The following is an 18646-nucleotide window of genomic DNA, read 5'->3' on the forward strand; positions in this document are numbered from 1 at the left end:
AACCGAAGATTACAAAGATTTATTTAAAAAAATCCTTTGAACATCCTAGTATTTTACCTATGTATATTTAAATAATCTGTCATCCTCTTATTAGTTACAAACGCTGAATGTTTACAGCTGTTATGATAAACAAATTATATTACACCAAAAGCTAGTTTAGAATCTTAGCGTCGGCTGAGCGCTAGACTTTTCAAAAATTAAAACTTAATTTCTAAATAACTGGGATCCTAAACTAAAATTATGGCTTCGACATTCCCTAGTTCTCAAAATTATCTTTCTTTCAACACAAAAATCATGAAAATCCGTGGAGTGGTTGATTCAGAATCGTGAAATAAAAAAACCCTATTTTGTTTTAATATTATAGATGTGATGTAATATAATTTATGTAGGCCGAATAACATATGATAATTTGTAATATTGAAATGAATTGTAATTTAAACTTTAATAATAATAATTGTTAATGAATTTTGATTGACTTGTTTTGGAATAATTTAGATATGATTGAAATAAAGAAAACTAATAAATACTTAACAGTACCAGGGGACCAAGCCTTGCACAGTTGTGGTTATTTGGGTTTAATAGTTTGAAAAATATCACCAACAAACACATTTTTTTTATTTAAAAAAATGTTTTTTTAACAAACCATACACATTTAATCGTTATCAACTCTGTAATGTAAAAGTATGCAATAAAACAAAATTTAGATAAACATATGAACTTACTTTGGTTAAAGTGCTACTTGTACAACAATTTTCTCCCCTTTAGTCAACAAAACCTGCTCGTTGTTCAATTTTTACCCTGCTGATGACAGCAGAAAAAAATAAAATTTAACAAAATCATATTAGTTTTAAAATGGTTCCCTTTAATTTTCATCACGTAACTCGTCTTCATTTCATGATGGTATGGTTGATGACAATTTTTCACTTTTGCGCTATTACCTGCTTCTAAAGAAATGGAAATTCTGCTCTTTCATTGGGTTTTGCATTATATATTTATGCCAATTGAAACCCCAGATAATTAATTTACTTTTAATATTTTTATAATTATAAGTTTATAATTATTATTATTATTTTTAATTAATTTTTTTTATAATTATAAGTTATAATCTCGTTTTACTTCGGTAATTTTTCTGATCTAAATTTCAAAGTCCAAAGCTAAGACTTTTAATTACCGAATCAGCTATTTTCAGTACCATTCAAAGTTCCCTGCGGTACTGGTCCACCAATAAATTTGTTAGTTCCAAATTAACTTTTCCTAAAATTCCAGCCAAATTCTCACCCTAGTATTTTTAAATAAATGTTGTTAGAAATCCACAAACTAGTCACCCAAGAGACTAAATTAGGATTGATGGCATAAGGTATCTGAACCTATTTTAGTACTGTCAAAAAACAATCCTGGAGGCAGTGATGAATAAAAACAAATAACAAAGAGGATTTTTATTTTTAGGTAAAAGTGGGACACTCTTGAAGAGGAGACAATCTTATAAGCCTCGCCGAACAATCGCACTTACTCCCAAACTCATGACATTACAGAGATCACGTCCAGTGGAAGCACCTTCACTAGAGCAGCGTGAACAAATGGAGTTGGAGGAAATGAAAAAGTAAGGAGACAGTCTTCTTTAATCCCAAGGAATGCTCTCATTAGTTCATTGATATGAATTAGATGTCTAGTGCCTACTCTTAAAACATTTAATTGGACAATTATTAGCATTTATAAACTGCTATGTCAAAAAACATCAGCGAGCTTCAATACATGTAATACCAACAATAAAATACGAGTCTGCGGACCAGCCTTTTTTACTCCAGATCGGATTGATTGCCTTGAAAAGATTATTCACCGGGTATTATTTTTTTAAATGTCTACTGTGGTTACTTCTAAATACAGAACCTCCTTCATGGATGTAGTGGTGAAATGTCATCCTCTTCCACGACCTTGCAAAACCAAGAACATCACCTGCGATTGTGGCAAAAGTGTTAATTTTGATTGCAAAGTTGCAGATGCTTTCTGCGATTAAAAAATATAAACTCAGCTCAGAACAATTTAACATAGCCCAAAAATTATTTCTGGCCTGAACCAATGTCTCGGGCCAACTCTTAGTTGACTCTACCTGAAAATCTATAACCCTCTAAGTTTTAGGTTTAACATTACAACATCATTCAGAGAAGTGTTGGTAGGTGATGGTGTTGGAGTAATGGTGTCTGTAGCATGTGGAGCTGAAGTGTTTGGTGCGTCTCCTGGTTTCATTAGTTTTTCCAACTCTGCTGCCAAGCTGTACCTATCAGAGGAATTGTTCACTTCATTCACAACTTCTGAGACCAGTATTTTCTTGAAACTTCATTAAATTTTTTATAAAAATCAATGGCGCCACTTTGTCTTTAACGCATCCAAGTGGAGAACAGATCACTCGCTTTAGGTTCTTCTTTTTTTTAAGTCTTCTGTGAGCGCTTCAAATGCTTTCTCATAGTAACAAATTGTGGACTTCCTAAAGTAATGAGATTTTGTAACCAATCCACAGACTGTAGAGCCATCTTTAATTTGTTGACTGGTCAGGTGTTGGTTGATAAAGTCAGCCAAAGTTGGTTTGCCAAAGAAACTCTTTAAAATCACAGTGACACCTGCTGACATGTTCTTAATGTGCCAAATATCTGCAGAGATACAATGTGCAAAAGCTGTGTCTGGTTGGTTGGAGAGTTTATTTATGATTTCTGATTTCTGTTATGTCAGTTCTCACTACTTTTATACTATTGCTTCTGAGAATAAAAGGTGTATTCAAAACAGATGATGGGGAGTGTTCTGCAGGATCAAAAGATGTTGTCTGGGTTCTTGAATTGGACTCAGTACTGAAGGGTTTGTTTAGCCAATTTGCAATATTCCTAGATACAACAGATTTTCATATCTGATTTAAATTATATCCATCTTTAGTATAATGTTTTTTTGGGTTAAAAAATTAAGAACTTCACATTCATTTTGATTGACAGAGACAATAGCCAGGAATTACATTCTTATATCTCAAAAAATTGTTTCCCATTTTCTGGCTGTTGATAGATGTAGGGTAACTCTGTCAATATAATCCTTGCTTTAGAATGCCTAATAAGCGATTCGATCTTTGCTAAGGCTAGTTTGAAATGTGCTGGTTCTGTGTTGTTAGTTCCCCCATCAAGACAAAGACAACACAGTCATCTTCTTGACTCCAAGGTCAAGATAGTTTTTGTGCCTCGAACCTCCAGTGAGAGGCTATAAATAAACATCCTGTCTTGTAAGAAAATTGTTGCTTGTATCTTTAATTTCGACAAAAGGTTCTGTCTGTATTAAGATGGATTTGGAAAGCATCAATTAATACATTACAGTACTAAAGTTATTAAAATAGGAATTTTTATTGACTCTTGCCTAGTATTATAATACCGGGTGTCCATAAAGTCTTGACAACATTTGAAATGGTTTATGTTTGTAGAATTGATGGGGTTTTACATGTTTTATACATGTTGTTTAACAGCTGATTTTATGAAGTTTTGTTTGTATATGTTGGCAACCCATAATTTCATTGTTGAGTGTAATACCAAACAAAAGTTACAATTCTTGTGTCTGTCGTAAAAATGGCTACTAAGGAAGAAAAAGCTCAATGTGTTTTGTGGCGTCACGGTCTAATTCACCTGTTTACGTTCAAAGACAGTTTAGATTGCACTATGGGAGGCAAGCTCCAAGCTATAGATCAATTATTCGTTGGTTTAATAACTTCAAGAACAATGGAAGTGTTGCGGACCTGCCGCTTTCAGGTAGGCCTAAAATTACAGAAGACATCGTTGATGTCGTTAGACAATGCTTCACACGCAGTCCACGTACATCAGTACGCAAAGCTTCCAGGTAACTTGGTTTACCACGTACCACTGTACATAAGATTTTGCGTAAAAACCTCAAACTAAGCGCATACAAGATTCAACTAGTGCAACTTTTGAAACCGAATGATAACCCTTACCGATCTTCTTTTACTAATGTGACGGGCAGTCACCAAAAATTATTTTCTAAATTTTGGGATTATATTTCAAAAGTAAAAGACCTGGTAAATGGATTTCACAATGCATATACCAGTGTCTGAACATTGGCATTTAGTAGACAGAATTCTTGATGACACGTAGCTTGCTCAATCGACCGACCCACAAAAACCGTAGACTTAGCAATTGTACTTTGGAGAGACTGAGGTTGGAGTTGACCGAAAGGAAGACACTTGGCCCCAGTCATTTCACGGGGACACTTCGCCGGTCTCCGGGTTTTTTTGTAAGGCGATTACTTTATTAATATTTCAAATTTTCAACTTTATAATCTTTGTGATTGTCCAGGCTAACTTAACCTTTTAAAGTCAGTGATTAAATGATGTTAATCGTAATCATTTTTATAATAATTGATTTCATTTATAATTTGTGTGAAAAAATATAGTGACTATTAAATTACAATTAAAAGAAGCACAGATTCATTCTAATTATTCTAATTTTTGGTGACTGCCCGTCACACTAATGAAATTTTAGATCTCATTAATGTAGACATCACACCTTTAGACTTCTTCTTTTGGGGCTTTGTGAAAGACAAGGTTTATGCTACACCTCAGACGTGGGCGTGTTGAAGACCAGGATCAGAGAAGCAATTTCAACAATCGCTGGTTGGCAACAATGTTGGCAAGTACTTGGAAGGAGATTGAATTCAGACTGGAAATTCTACGGGACACAAATGGGTCTCATGTGGAAAAGTGTACTAATGTTAGGCCTATATGAATTGTGTATAAAAACTTTTTTTCATGCTCTTTCTAAAAAATAAAATCTCACTTTTGTATGTCTAATGGTTTTCAATTTATTACACAACAAAATGTTGTCAGGACTTTGTGGACACCCATTCCACTGAAAGTAGGCCTATTTGACTTGTTTTGTGTTTATTTGTGCCTTTTTTATTGATACGAAAAAGGAGATAAGAGTAATTTATTTTATAAATAATGCAAGTATGACTTAAAAATAATCTTACTAATATTATAAATGTGAAAGTTTGTGTGTTTGAAGTTCAATCACGCATTAACTACTGAACGGATTGGGCTGAAATTTGGCATGATGATAGCTCACATTCCCGATTAACATATAGGCATATTCTTATTTCAAAAATCCTTTCGGGCTCCGCCCCAGTGGTTCTGTAGTTCCCCATGTTAACCTTATGAGTAATCGCATTTAAAGGGAATTAAAGAATTTAGTCAGCTGTTTCAACTTAAAAGGTTGGTTCTATGATATGAAAAAGCATTAAAAGTTATAAGATTTACCAACAGGGTGAAGCACTATTATTTTTATTGCATATTTATGAAAACAGCTATTTTTTTACTAAGCGGCAACAAAAAAAAAACTGTGATACACAATGAGAACTGTCAAAGTAGGATTGTTTACATCATAATTTAAATAAATAATTTTTATTTTTATTAGTTTAGTTTAATTTCATAAATAATTTGTAATATTTTTCGAATTAATTTATTTTTCTCTATTGTTTAGGTGAAGTGGTAGAACATTATGGCTAAACTGTGGCCTCCCCCATTGCAAACGTAAAGCTCGAGTATAACTGCAATAAGCATTTTATACTTATATGCCAATCCCGTACGAAGTACGGGTACTCTGCTAGTGATTATATAATTCCAAATGAATAGCACTTCATTATGTTATGATTTTAGAGATTGCCCATTTTAACCGACCTTTTGAGTTATCCGACCTAGGTCCGGTCCCATTGGGTCGGTTAAGAGGGGGTCTACTGTATTATTATTTACAACCATAGCGGATTATCAAAATGTTTTACCCTCACTGCATACTAAAGGAATATCCAATTGTTGGATTGGGTATTTTGCTAAAATATTTTCTTAACAATCTCATATTTATTTTCAATTTAAATGACATAAGGTTTAACAAGTAATTAAATACCCTGCCAAAAGGAAGAAAGAAATGTTTTTTTTGTCATTATATAATGGTAACATATAGTAAGAAATACATAACTTACGCTTTGAAGGTCAAAAATGGGAAATTTGTACCCCATAACACCTTTATTCCATAGTCTGATCAAGATGGTTTGTCCAAATAAACGTAGGTTTGTGGACGTAAGTACAAAAACTCATTAAAACCATAGGATTTTTACTCAAGTTATCATGCCAACGGACATATACAATATACTGTATATGCATTTCAACGGTTGACACATCAAAACAACTTACAAATATCCATCCTGGTTTCAGGTCTTAACATAAGGCCTACGGTAATAGCTTAACAAGTTAAGCGCTCGGGTAGGGTGGGGTTTTGACTTGGATTTAGTGAAATGTCATGGTGGAATGGCCTCTGGATCGTCTGAATTAACTATATAGTGGTTTAAATTACCTTGTTACTGTCAAAACGATCAAGAAAAACTACAAAAACTGTCAAAACTACAAAGGATTGTTTTGACAGTAACAAGGTAATTTAAACCACTATATAGTTAGTGAAATGGAATAGAATAATGATAATAATTACTGTAGTGAAGCCTTGTCGAAGGAACCTAACCTCAAAATTGTGCTTGACACCTTTTTTACAATATTTATGGTGTGGCTGTGTTGGAAACTGAAAACGTCCTTTAGAAGTATAATTATTCAGGATATTTCTGTGTTCTAAAACTGATCAAGGATACTTTTATTTTAGGCATCAGATTAAAGCACATCCAATGAATGAAAAAATATTCATGCCTCCAAAGCTCCCACCAAAACCTGAAAAGTCAAAGACAGAACCAGCTCCATTCAATTTAACTCAAGTTCCTAAAAAGGTATGTACAAGTGTAGATTAAGTTGCTTGCACAAAATCTATCTAATGCAGATATTTATTTTCAGTTAACACCAGCTTATTGCCTTATTTTCTTCTGGTTATAGAACAAGGAGTATACTCAGTACTCGTTTTGTAAAAAATTAGAAGCCGGAACTCAGAATCAGAATTATTTATTTGTCATTGGACATTACAAAAAATGTATTGACAATTGTCATGTATGTAACTGTAACCTACCTACCAGGAATTATGACCCCCTCCTGCTATCCACCCTCAAAAAATTGTTGAGAGGCACCAAAACGCCATCCCGCCGCAAATTAAGCACTGAGTATAAGCATAGACAAAAAGAAAGAAATATAGACTGTCAGCTGTGCTGCGGTTAGAGTATATTCCGGCGCCGACCGCTAGGGGTAATGTGTAGTTACGGCGCAAACCACTGCAGCGTCAAGCACTAGCGACGGTTTCCATAACAACTTGGTAGTTGGGAGTAGTGTTGCCAACTTTGGAAGAATTCCCTGAGGAATTTCCTGAGGCTGAGCGGAAGCGATATAGTAAGCATTTTGTTTGCAAGAGTGATAGTGCTGGTAACAGCTGGCGAGTAGTCGACGACGACACCGAATCGAATACCGATAACCGATATCGAACGGTGATAACGTTCTAGCGGCAGATCGCAAAACCTTTCTTTGACAGTCTATGTTTATTCTATTGTTTATGGTATAAGTGTCTTCACTGTAAAGATATGAATAATTAATAAAGATTTAATATGTGTACATATACAATACAAGTAAATATGTATAGGCTTACTATTACTAGGTGCACGCTCATTCTTCCCGTGTGTGGACGAAACGAAGGTAGCCTAGTTAATAAGGCTGAGCTGGTTAGTTAGGCGTCCAGACTCCACGGTAGTACTCTAGGTTGGCGCACAAAGGACTACACTGGATCGAGCAGGCATGCATGCTCAATGCTCAAACAGTGTCTTGCAGAGCAGATCATTTCGAGCATGTCTGAGGCCTTGGTGCAGATGTGGTGAATGTGTATGGTTACAACTTAAATGACAAGTCAACAAAACACCATGGCCTCTGTTGGTTAGACGTCCAGAACAGGCTGCCGTATAGGAAATATTCGGTATCCAGAGGATTTTGTTTTATGCTAAAATGTATTAACTTATTTTTGGCGGGATTGATATCATATTATCTTTGGACTTGGGAAAAAACTTAGCTGAGAACATCATTATCAGCAAACTAAAGAAAAGGGCTTTTGACAACTCTCTTTATGTCATTAATTAATATGGAGATCAGAAAATATCTAAATTTTTTTATGTCTTCAAGTTAATTTAGAAAGAAATCATATTCACCCCATATAAAAGCCAGTTCACATGATCTAATCAAAACAGTTAGTAAAACTCAACCTGATGAGTGTTTATTGTATTTAACCAAATTACATTAATAGTGGAGCTTTACCTTAACATTAGTCTTATTAGAACTACATTGGAATCTGTATTGGAAATTTTCTCTGTATGGTAACCCTTTATCAAACAATAATATTATAATAGAGTGAGTATGATAAATTGAAAAAAAAACACAACACTAATAAATCTGACAATAGTAATTGTTTTTTTAGCTTTAAAAAAAAACTTCAGTTAGAATGTGGAATTTGGAAGTTTTCAAAGTAAAAAATACAACAATATATTTGCCCCATAACCCTATAAGAAAGCCTGTTCTCATCATCTGGCTAGGAAGCTTTCGCTTTTCATGCTAGAAAAGTCTTCACTCTCTTACATCCAGTCATATCAAAAGTGGAGTTTCATCAACAGTTTAGCCGCTTTTGATTTCATCCCAGGATGATAATTTTACCCATAGCATCGAGGAATTAAAGACACAATATATTACATTGTTTGTTTTTAAAACTCTTTTTTAACTAAACCCATTGGATTTTGAAGTTACATCTCATACAACCCCCTGTGAAAGCATATTCTCATGGTCCAGCTAGGATGCTTTGTGTAAATCAATAATTATAGTAGATATGTGTTTAATCTCTTATATACAATCATATCAAAAGTGGGGTTTTATCAACCATAGTCATTATAAATTTCATGGGATACTATTTTTTCCTATATACTACCACCGCAATCCTTCATCGGGGGAAGACACAATATACTACTTTGTTTTTAAAGCTCTTTTGAACACATCCACTAAACCCAAGCAAGGAATCTTAAGGTTTTCAGAGTGTATAGTTACAAAAATTCATATTTACCCCATAGGATGATGCTTTGTCCATGATGCTTTTCGAAACTCATCATATTGGATATGTATTTACTTTTGTATACCCAGTTTCATCCTAAGTACAGTAGACTCCCTCTTATCCAGGCCCTCGGGACCGAGGCCAGTCCGGATAATGGGTTTTCCGGTTAAACCGATGTCCCCAAAATCTCGTTAAAACGGACCGTTTAAATGCATAATCTAAACAGTATTTGACTTAAAATTAAGAGAGCATTGTATTTAAACACGTAATCACTGGTCTCAAATCTTTCCCATGAGAACAATCGTTTCAGTACCGCCCACTTCCTGCCGATCTAGACAGGTTAAACCGATGTGCTAATAAAAATTATCCGGATAAAGAGATGTCACTTCTAGAGAGAGAGAGAGAGAGAGATAGAGAGAGATAGATACTTTATTACATGAGCATTAAGCTCAGCAATGGTGTCAAAAATTACAATAAAACAATAAACATTTATTTTTTACAAAAGTCAAAGTTTCTTCCACAGAGTGCAATGAACTCGTCGATGGTATAGACAGGGTTCTCGATCATCCAGTGTAGCATCCTCTTTATTTCTACCAAGTTCAAGTTTATTTCTACCAAGTGTAGTCCAGTTAAACCGATCTCCGGTTAAAAGGTGTCCGGATAAGAGGGAGTATACTGTAGAGCAATAAGTTTTGTTGCATTAAAATAACATGTGAACTCCTTTTAGCGAATTTCCCTATGGAAAAGTGTAGCTATTAACGTAGGTGGCACGGTAAGACCTGGAGCTGGGACCGATATACTTTTCCATTTTGTTGTCCTCAAGGGCCAAAAAACCTATTGGTTCAAATATATATAAATATACGCCCGTGAACGTAATAAAATTAAGTAATTTTTGTCCGATTTAGATATTATTTTATTTGAAAGTGTAAGGGGGGATAAACTTCGATGATTTTGCAAACCAGCATGATCGGACCATCTTCTATAATAATTTTGTAGTATAAAATAAATAAATTTGCCAATTTTGATCAAAATATATCCATAAACAAGCAAACTACAACATTTACAATATTCTCAATAAGAATAACATGGGAATTTTAAATTTACAATTTTTTAAATTTTCAATGTTACCAATAGCTGTACAAAAACGCTTTGATGTACTAAATTATTTTTTCTTTAAGCTCTTTAAGAAGGTCAAGAGAGAAATTGGGAAATTTTATGTTTTGAGAGTTAAAAATGAGACCCCCTGTAAAACCCCGTTCCCATGGTCCGATCATGCTGGTTTGCGAACTCATTCAACTGTATCCCGCCTTACACCTTTAAACCAAATTTAATCAAAATCGGACAAAAATTACCCAAGTTTTTACGTTCGCGGACATGTATATATAATATATAGATTAAAGAATTGAAGATAAGTACCCTTTAAATTTAATATTTTATTGAAAAGCTAAGTACCCTTTAAATTTAATATTTTATTGAAAAGCTGACATGTTTGGGCTCTAAGGCCATGATCACGGGTAAGTTATGAATCCTACACTATAATACGAGCTAAGTCGGTTTGTCTATATGTCTGTAATATATATCTCAAAATCCAGCGGAAGGATTTTTACAAAATTTTGTAATTAGGCACTTATAGCCCTAAAAATGTGATTGGTGATAGCCACATGGATCAAAAAGATTACAACGAAGATTACTCAACATAGGGGAAAATAGAGTGAGTGTTTCTGTTTCATATTGGTGACGTTTGAGTGCACAGGCGTCGACTCAATGTTTCACTCTTGATTAAGGGTAGATTTTACAATTTCTATTTACTCTTTTATTGTTTACATAATTTGGACGGGTCTATTGCATCCACTCCAAAATCGTTCACTCCAAAAAGTGTTTTTACAATTTATTTGCCTGTTTGTTCACTCCAATGTTCATTCGATCCAAAGGGTACAGTCAGCTCCAGAAGTAGACGGGCCTGTGGAAAAACAAATTTTAAAGTGTACTGTACATTGGATCGAATGCACATTGGAGTGAACGAGCAGTATTATTGAAATATGTAATCATAGTAAACTGTTGCATTCACTCCAAGATCGTTCGCTCCAAAAGTGATGGGTGTTGCGTTCCCCAATCTGCAGGCTCGCGGCGCATTTACTGTCTGATAGTGGAACAAGACTGACGTATAAAAAAATGAAACAAATCTTGACCGAAGAAAAAATCATCAGTGGCACGTTCAAAGGAGATATAATCTTAATCCAATCCAAAGAATACCGATGATTTAATCTGAACCACCATTTGAATTTAAGTGTCTACAATTTCCTTTGGTTCTTGTTTTTTTTTTATTACAATTAATAAGGCACAATGGCATCCCTGAGTATCACATCTTTAATTTTAGCAAATGTATGATTTTCACACAAAGTACAAATAATAACATATTTAGTTATTGTCAATTGGTATCCCTATTGTTGTTATTTATCATAAATAAAACGATTATCATTTAAATTAATAGTAGTTAAGTGCAGCAACGCGCGCTGGGTAACTGTTACTACAGTTTTAATATTAACAACTATTTTAGAATAAGATATTGTACCTCTTTAAGGCCTCTGGGGAATTAGCTCATTTCTCTTTTGTTGGCTCATCTACAAACCAACCTTTCTTTGGACACATCTACCAAGTTTCTACACCCAGCCGTTCTCTCAAATTAGTTGAGACAAAGAAAACTAGTTTCCAATCAGATTAGGAAAATACATATGATATTGTGTAATGGCAATATCTATATTCTAGGAAATATAGATGTTATATATTTGCATTACACAACTACGCAATTATTTGTGGTAAATAATGCACAATGTGCTACTGGAAGTTGAAGTATATTCAACAATTAATTAACAACTATGAATCACATGTATTCATTATAGTTTTTAAGACTTTCGCGTATACATATTTATGAATACTTATGTAATGTTTGTACAGTATTAATAATTATGATGATTTATTATGCTATGCGTTGTATATTTCTTCAATGCCTTATTCTACCTTATACGTTCAAATTCATATTGCCTTATATTTGGCGTGATTAATTGATACACTTAGTTATTACATTTTTACATTGAGATTTCAAAAAATTTAATTTGTTTTCATTGTAAAACAGCTACTAACCCAGCTAGTTTAAATATTACTTACTATATTTAATTTAATTAATATTAAATCATCTTCATCTATATATATAATTCTATAAGACTAAATTTTACCAGAAAATTGTGGACGTGTGGTAAGTCGCAGAAATTTGGGAGGGGTCTTATAATTAAAGGTCTTGACCCCAGGGACTCGGGAAAAATAGAAGAATTCCCATAAAGCTATCATATAAGACTATTATACAGGGTGAGTTTTAAATGAGTCCCCCCCTACTTTTTTCTACATTTCTTAAGATATTAACTCCGGACCACGTCAGATCATTGTAAAGTAGTAAGTACTTCATTTTGACTGGGTATAAAATTTTGGCCGCCATCTTGGATCTGCCATATTGGATACAAAGTTTTTTTTTCAAATGCAAAGGTAGGATTGTGACCTATCGTTTCAAACTAGATTTTTACGCTGAATATGATGCTGCAATCCGTTTTTAAAAATCTTGATCCATTTTAAAGTTATGAAAACATTTTATAACTTATTTTTAGACCATTTTAACATTGTGCAGTTACAAACTCAGACTATAATCGTAAAATAGAGCTAGATAAAGATAAGTATAGACCACCAGTCATTGTCAACCTATTTTCACTTGGTTATGATCACTTGGATACGATTATGGTCTTAGTTTGTAACTGCACAATGTTAAAATTGGTTAAAAATAAAGTTTTAAACAGTACTCATAACTTTAGAACGGATAAAGATTTTTAAAAACGGATTGCAGCATCGTATTCAGCGTAAAAATCTAGTTTGAAACGATGGGTCACAACCCTACCTTTGCACTTGAAAAAAAACTTTGTATCCAATATGGCGGATCCAAGATGGCGGCCAAAAATTTATACCCAGTCAAAATGAAGTACTTACTACTCTACAATGATCTGATGTGGTCTGGAGTTGATATCTTAAGAAATGTAGAAAAAAGTAGGGGAGGAACTCATTTAAAACTCACCCTGTATAACGTAAAATGTTCTCCATAAGAATATCATTAGAAGCCATTTACTGCTGATTTTTGTTTACTTTAATACAGCTGATCGTGATTAATCATCAAGCAAGTACGCAATGTTAACATTTGGATTATGCCTACTTATTTGCCAGTCAATTATGTAATGTACTAGGGTGAGTTTTAAATGAGCCCCCCCCCCCAACCTTTTTCTACATTTCTTAAGATAACAACTCCAGACTACGTCAGATCATTGTGGAGTAGTTAGTACTTAATTTTGACAGGGTTTTAATTTTTAGCCACCATCTTGGATCCGCCATATTTTTCATCATATGTTTGCTGTCTTTAGCAGAGTTCAACGGTTAAACCTAAGTAGTGATTCGATTGATTTAATGAAAAAAAACATCAACAAAGGCAAACAAAGACAAACAACTAACTCTTTTTTACACAAAAGATATGGTGTAAAGTGATATCTATTATGAAACATAGATAATATATTTCTTATTTTGTTTAAATTTTAGAATATTTTTTTTCATATTATTAATCTTTCTAGGGACTTATGTCCCTATACAAGCCACTAGTTAATATTATATTACACAACGCGTGCCGGGTAACTACTAGTCTTATATATGTATATATAAATATATATAAATAAATATATATATATACGTGAACTGTTTTTTTTTTATTTAGAGATTATGAACCTTTTTTACGGATATAAATGAATTTTAGTGAAATTACTAGCTGTGTACCCGTTCTACGCACGGGGATCTTATAGTATTCAGTTGAAACCTTCTTATATAAAGAACAGCAGTTGGTATGCATATTTTCAGATATGCTGGCCAAACTATTATAAATAACTTCATTTTATGTTGTTTGTTGTTGTTCCGGATCGGTATGACAATCAATAAAAGGTTAAATTACCTGTGTCCGCCGGTCGATCATAATGTATCTTATTACAGGAGATGCATTTCGGCGAAATTAAATCGCCCTCATCAGTCCTAATATAAGGTCTTGAGCTTCCCCATTAGGTGCGTCTTGAAGTTTTTAAAATACATATACGAACTGTACACTTATACACATGACGAATAAAACATAATGCACACGGTAGGCCTACTTTTATTTTTACTAAGGACATGTAGACGCGCGTTGGTTGTGTGTCGAGTCTCGACTGAAAACGCTCATTTAATAAATGTGAGTTTCCAAGCCATATACAACACTGATTCAAGGTCTTTTTCCCGGTTATCAAAACTCAAGAACAATTTAATACACAAAGAATCTCTATTTTCATTTACGGTTACCCTAGAAATTATTGAACTTGCGATTAATTAAATCCGTTATATAAGGAAACACGTTTTTAATCTTACTTGGTTTGGATTTGCTTTCAAAATGTTATCGGAAAAGGTTGTGGTATTTGTAAACAACATTAAATTTAAACATACCAGTGACAGGTAGAAGAAATAATCTTGATTCGAACAGCTGTATAACTGCAATTACCATTTTATAATTATGCGCCAACTCCGTACGAAGACGGGTACTCGGGTGGTACAAAATATTTTTCATCATTTAGTGATTTTAAAACGTTAAAAAATATTTCCGTCATATCGTAGTTGGAAAACGGCGATTGCTGGAAAGCTTCGCACGTAAACTAGCCAGACCTAGAAGTGGCTATGAAGACGATTATTGGACAAACTAAAAAAAATCTAAAAACTCAAAAAATGTATCTAAAAACGTATTGAATTATTAACATTGAACACTATTTCCTATTAGCATATGTAATAATGGTTACAAACACAACACCTCCAAACCTTAATATTTTATACGAAAGTCAAAGTCTCTACTGTTAGTGATTACGAATTTTTGTTGTAAATAAAAGGTATACAACGCTAAGCTCTCCATTGAAAAGGTAAATGCCAATATAAATGATCGCGTTGTCAAAACTTTAACTTTATTGAACTAGGTGAACTAGGTATTATTATTCTGTGTATAGTCAATGGTATTAAAAATTTATGTGTATGTAAATTGTATTTCAGACGTTTTCCAATATGCCCGTAGAGTACGTCTTAAGTTATCGCCAATTAATGTCAATTTTGCATAAAATATAGTAGGCCTACGGTATGTCTAATTAGGTTTTATACCAGTAGGGACTTTAATAACTATATCAAAGTATTATTTTTGTAAAGACATAACAGTTAAGGTGAACAAGTGGTCAAAAAGATAAACTATCACGACAATATACAAGCGCCGCGAACCTGCAGATTGGGGAACGCAACACCCACCACTTTTGGAGCGAACGATCTTTGGAGTGAATGAACAGTTCAAGAGTATTACATATTTAAACTATACTGATCGTTCTCTCGAATGTGCATTCGATCCAATGTACAGTAAACTTCAAATTTAATATTTTCTACTGGTTAGTCTACTTCTAGAGTTGACTGTACCCTATGGATTGAATGAACATTGGAGCGAACGAACAGGCAAATAATTTATCAAATTAATTTTTGGAGTGAACGATTTTGGAGTGAATGAAACATCTCGAATTTGGACAGCTGTATTCAGCAGAATTATTGTTAAGTTAATTGTATTACAATAATCTTGATAGTAAGCAATGTACGCTTGAATAGGACTTATCTGTCTTCAGCTAATCCATAATATATGATAGTATTTTAGAGAGTATGATGCTCATGCTGAAGTTTGACTTATACTTAAAGAAAGATTTAATTTAGTACCAAGAAATAAATAACACCCCTTGCTAATAAATAAATAATGCTAATAATAATATAATATAATAATATATATAATTGCTAATAAATAAATAAATAATGCTGTACTATGCTATATTAATGCTATTGTAGCTGAATGCTACTGTATAAACCTGTGAGTGTATATTAATTCCTACAATAGGAACTAACATAAAAAAATACTTTAACTTTTTAACATTTGTTTTATTTATTTACAATGTAAGAAAGGCAAAATCTATACATATAAAAGGCAAAGCCCTCACTGACTCACTGACTGACTCACTCACTCATCACTAATTCTCTTACTTCCCTTTTACCTAGGAGGCTGAAATTTGGTACACTGATTCTTTAGGCATTAAATAGGAAAACTAAGCTGTTTTTATTCTGATCGGACTCTTGGGCTCCGCCCCAGTGGCTCTGGAGTTTCCCATGTTAACCTTATGAGTACTCATATTTAAATGGAATTAATGAATCTTAACAGCTGTTTCAATTAAACAAGTTGGTTCTGTTCTATGATGTTCAATAGCGCTAACGTTACAAGGATTACCAACAGGGTGCAGCAATATTATTTCTTTTACATTTATGACAACAGCTAATTTGCAACCAAAAGGTGAGTGAGCGTAGCGAACGAACTTCAGCCTAGAGGCGAGTTAGCGTAGCGAACGAGCTAACCTGAAGGCAAGTGAGCGCAGCGAACAAGCTCCAACCCAAAAATGAGTGAGCGTAGCGAACGAACTTCAACCAGGACGTGATTGAGCCATGCGAACGAGCTCACTTATAAAGTTAAACGGGGCAAAGCCCGTGGGTACAGCTAGTATTAAAATAAATCAATGTGTTTGATTGCCAAGTTAATTTTTTTTATAATAAAAGCCAGAATAATTTGCAAAGAAAATGCAAGTTTCCTTGATATTGTCGAAATAAACATACCGAGCCATGGCTCGGTCCCCCGTTACTAAATACTAAACAAACAGAAATTTAAATTATAAGAATTAAATCATCATATGTTTTTGGAATTTTGTCTTGAAACATAATTTGGATTAGGTATTATTTTATTTTAATTTACTTTATGAGATTTTTCTATATTTAAGTTTTGTTTTTGGATTTGCAATTTGCATTGTGTTGAGTAGATTTGTCAGGATCTTTTTTATGGTGGCTTGGCTATTGTACAATTCTTCTTTAATAAATAATTTGTCTTTGTTTGGTTCGAATTTGAGTACAGTACTGATAAATTTTGTTCTATGTTTTGATGTTTATGTTTAGTCTTTAATAAGTGTTCTGTATAGTTTTGATTTCATACTTGTGGCATTTTTAGATTTAAATACCTGTATGTAGTCTTGAAATATACAGTTGAAGTTTCTACAGTACTAGTTTGGCCAATATAATATTTATTACAATCTGTACAGGAAATTTTGTAAATGTCGCTTTTGTTAAATTTTGATGATTCTTCAGGTAGGCCTAGTGGTTGATTTTTGGAAACTTTTGAATTTTTAATTTTAAAGACATTGTTATTTGTTTTATATGTTGCTTTATAATTTTTTTTTTTTTAAAGGGTTTCCTTATGGCTTTATTTAATTTAGAGTTATGAGGGAGACATGTGTATTCTTTTTTCGATTTGTCTTCTTTTTTTCGTTTTTTTCTTAATCATATTATCAATAAGATTGTCTTTATATACATTTTTGGCTGCAATATATTTTATTAAATTATTTTCTTTAAAAAAATTTGTTTTGTGTTTAGTGGCAGTATAATCAGTCTAGAGTTTTTGTTACGAAGGGTGGTTTGCTGATTTTGGTATGATCAATTTAGTATTGGTTATTTTTATAAAAATAACAAATGAATGTTATCTGTTAATTTTTTAGATTGTCGAGTCTAACTATAACAGTTTGCAAGAAATACAAATTTTGCCCCCTCCCCTTTAAGGGTTGTTAGGGGCTGGCTAAAGTTTTCAAATATAAAGACCCATGTTGTGACCCCTCATTTTAAAGGTCATAATTAGTAGAATACAATGCCGCGAATTTTATCTCAAACGAATAACCGAGTAAAAAATGGCATTCGTTCAAAGATATCTTGAATCTGCCATTTTGAATCTTTGAACAGCTGCAATTGTTTAGCTGCATTTTTTTCACTCAGTTGTTTTTTTGAGCTCAAATTTGTGGCATTGTATTCTACTAACTAAGACTTTAAATTTGATATTTATATTGACCTATCCATACGTTTATGATTTTCCTTCGACTACTAGTGGGCCGGCCTGAGGAGGTACCGCATAACTAAATTACCGTATGTGTTAATATCATAAACGTATGGATGAGTCAATATGCACATCAAATTAAAGGTCTTAATTACAGTAATAGAATACAATGCCACAAATTTGAGCTCAAAAGAACAACTGAGTAAAATATGAGAGCCGTTCAAAGATTCAAAATGGCAGATTCTAGATATCTTTGATAGGCTGCCATGTTCGACTCGATTATCCATTTGAGTTAAATTTCCGGCATTGTATTCTACTATGTAATTAAAACCTTTAAAATGAGGGGTCACAACATAGTCTTTACATTTGATAATTTTTAGTTGCCCCCTATCTACCCTTAAAGGGGGTGGGGGCAAAATTTTGATTTCTTGCAAAAAGCTAGAAAATTCATCATATACTGATTTGTGTAAGTTGCAAAATTTTATCTTACACCATTTAGTTTATTTTTGGGTGGGTTAAGACTTTTTCAACACCGTGTATATACACATGTATAAAAATTTGAACGAATGGTGTTTTT

At 33.3% G+C, this 18646-nt stretch overlaps 1 protein-coding gene across 1 annotated transcript in view; it reads left to right on the forward strand.

Annotated features, from left to right (window-relative positions):
* Positions 1-18646, forward strand: part of LOC128985434 (targeting protein for Xklp2) — a 94866-nt gene that overhangs the window by 54948 nt on the left and 21272 nt on the right. Inside the window, exons 5-6 of the mRNA XM_054404912.1 lie at positions 1447-1600; positions 6681-6801. Of these exons, the coding sequence (XP_054260887.1) occupies positions 1447-1600; positions 6681-6801 (275 nt within the window). The remainder of the gene's footprint in view (positions 1-1446; positions 1601-6680; positions 6802-18646) is intronic.

The sequence above is a fragment of the Macrosteles quadrilineatus genome, unplaced genomic scaffold (assembly GCF_028750875.1).
Source record: "Macrosteles quadrilineatus isolate MER2022 unplaced genomic scaffold, UCM_ALF_1.0 Scaffold_2__2_contigs__length_208266976, whole genome shotgun sequence".
Lineage (NCBI taxonomy): Eukaryota > Metazoa > Arthropoda > Insecta > Hemiptera > Cicadellidae > Macrosteles > Macrosteles quadrilineatus.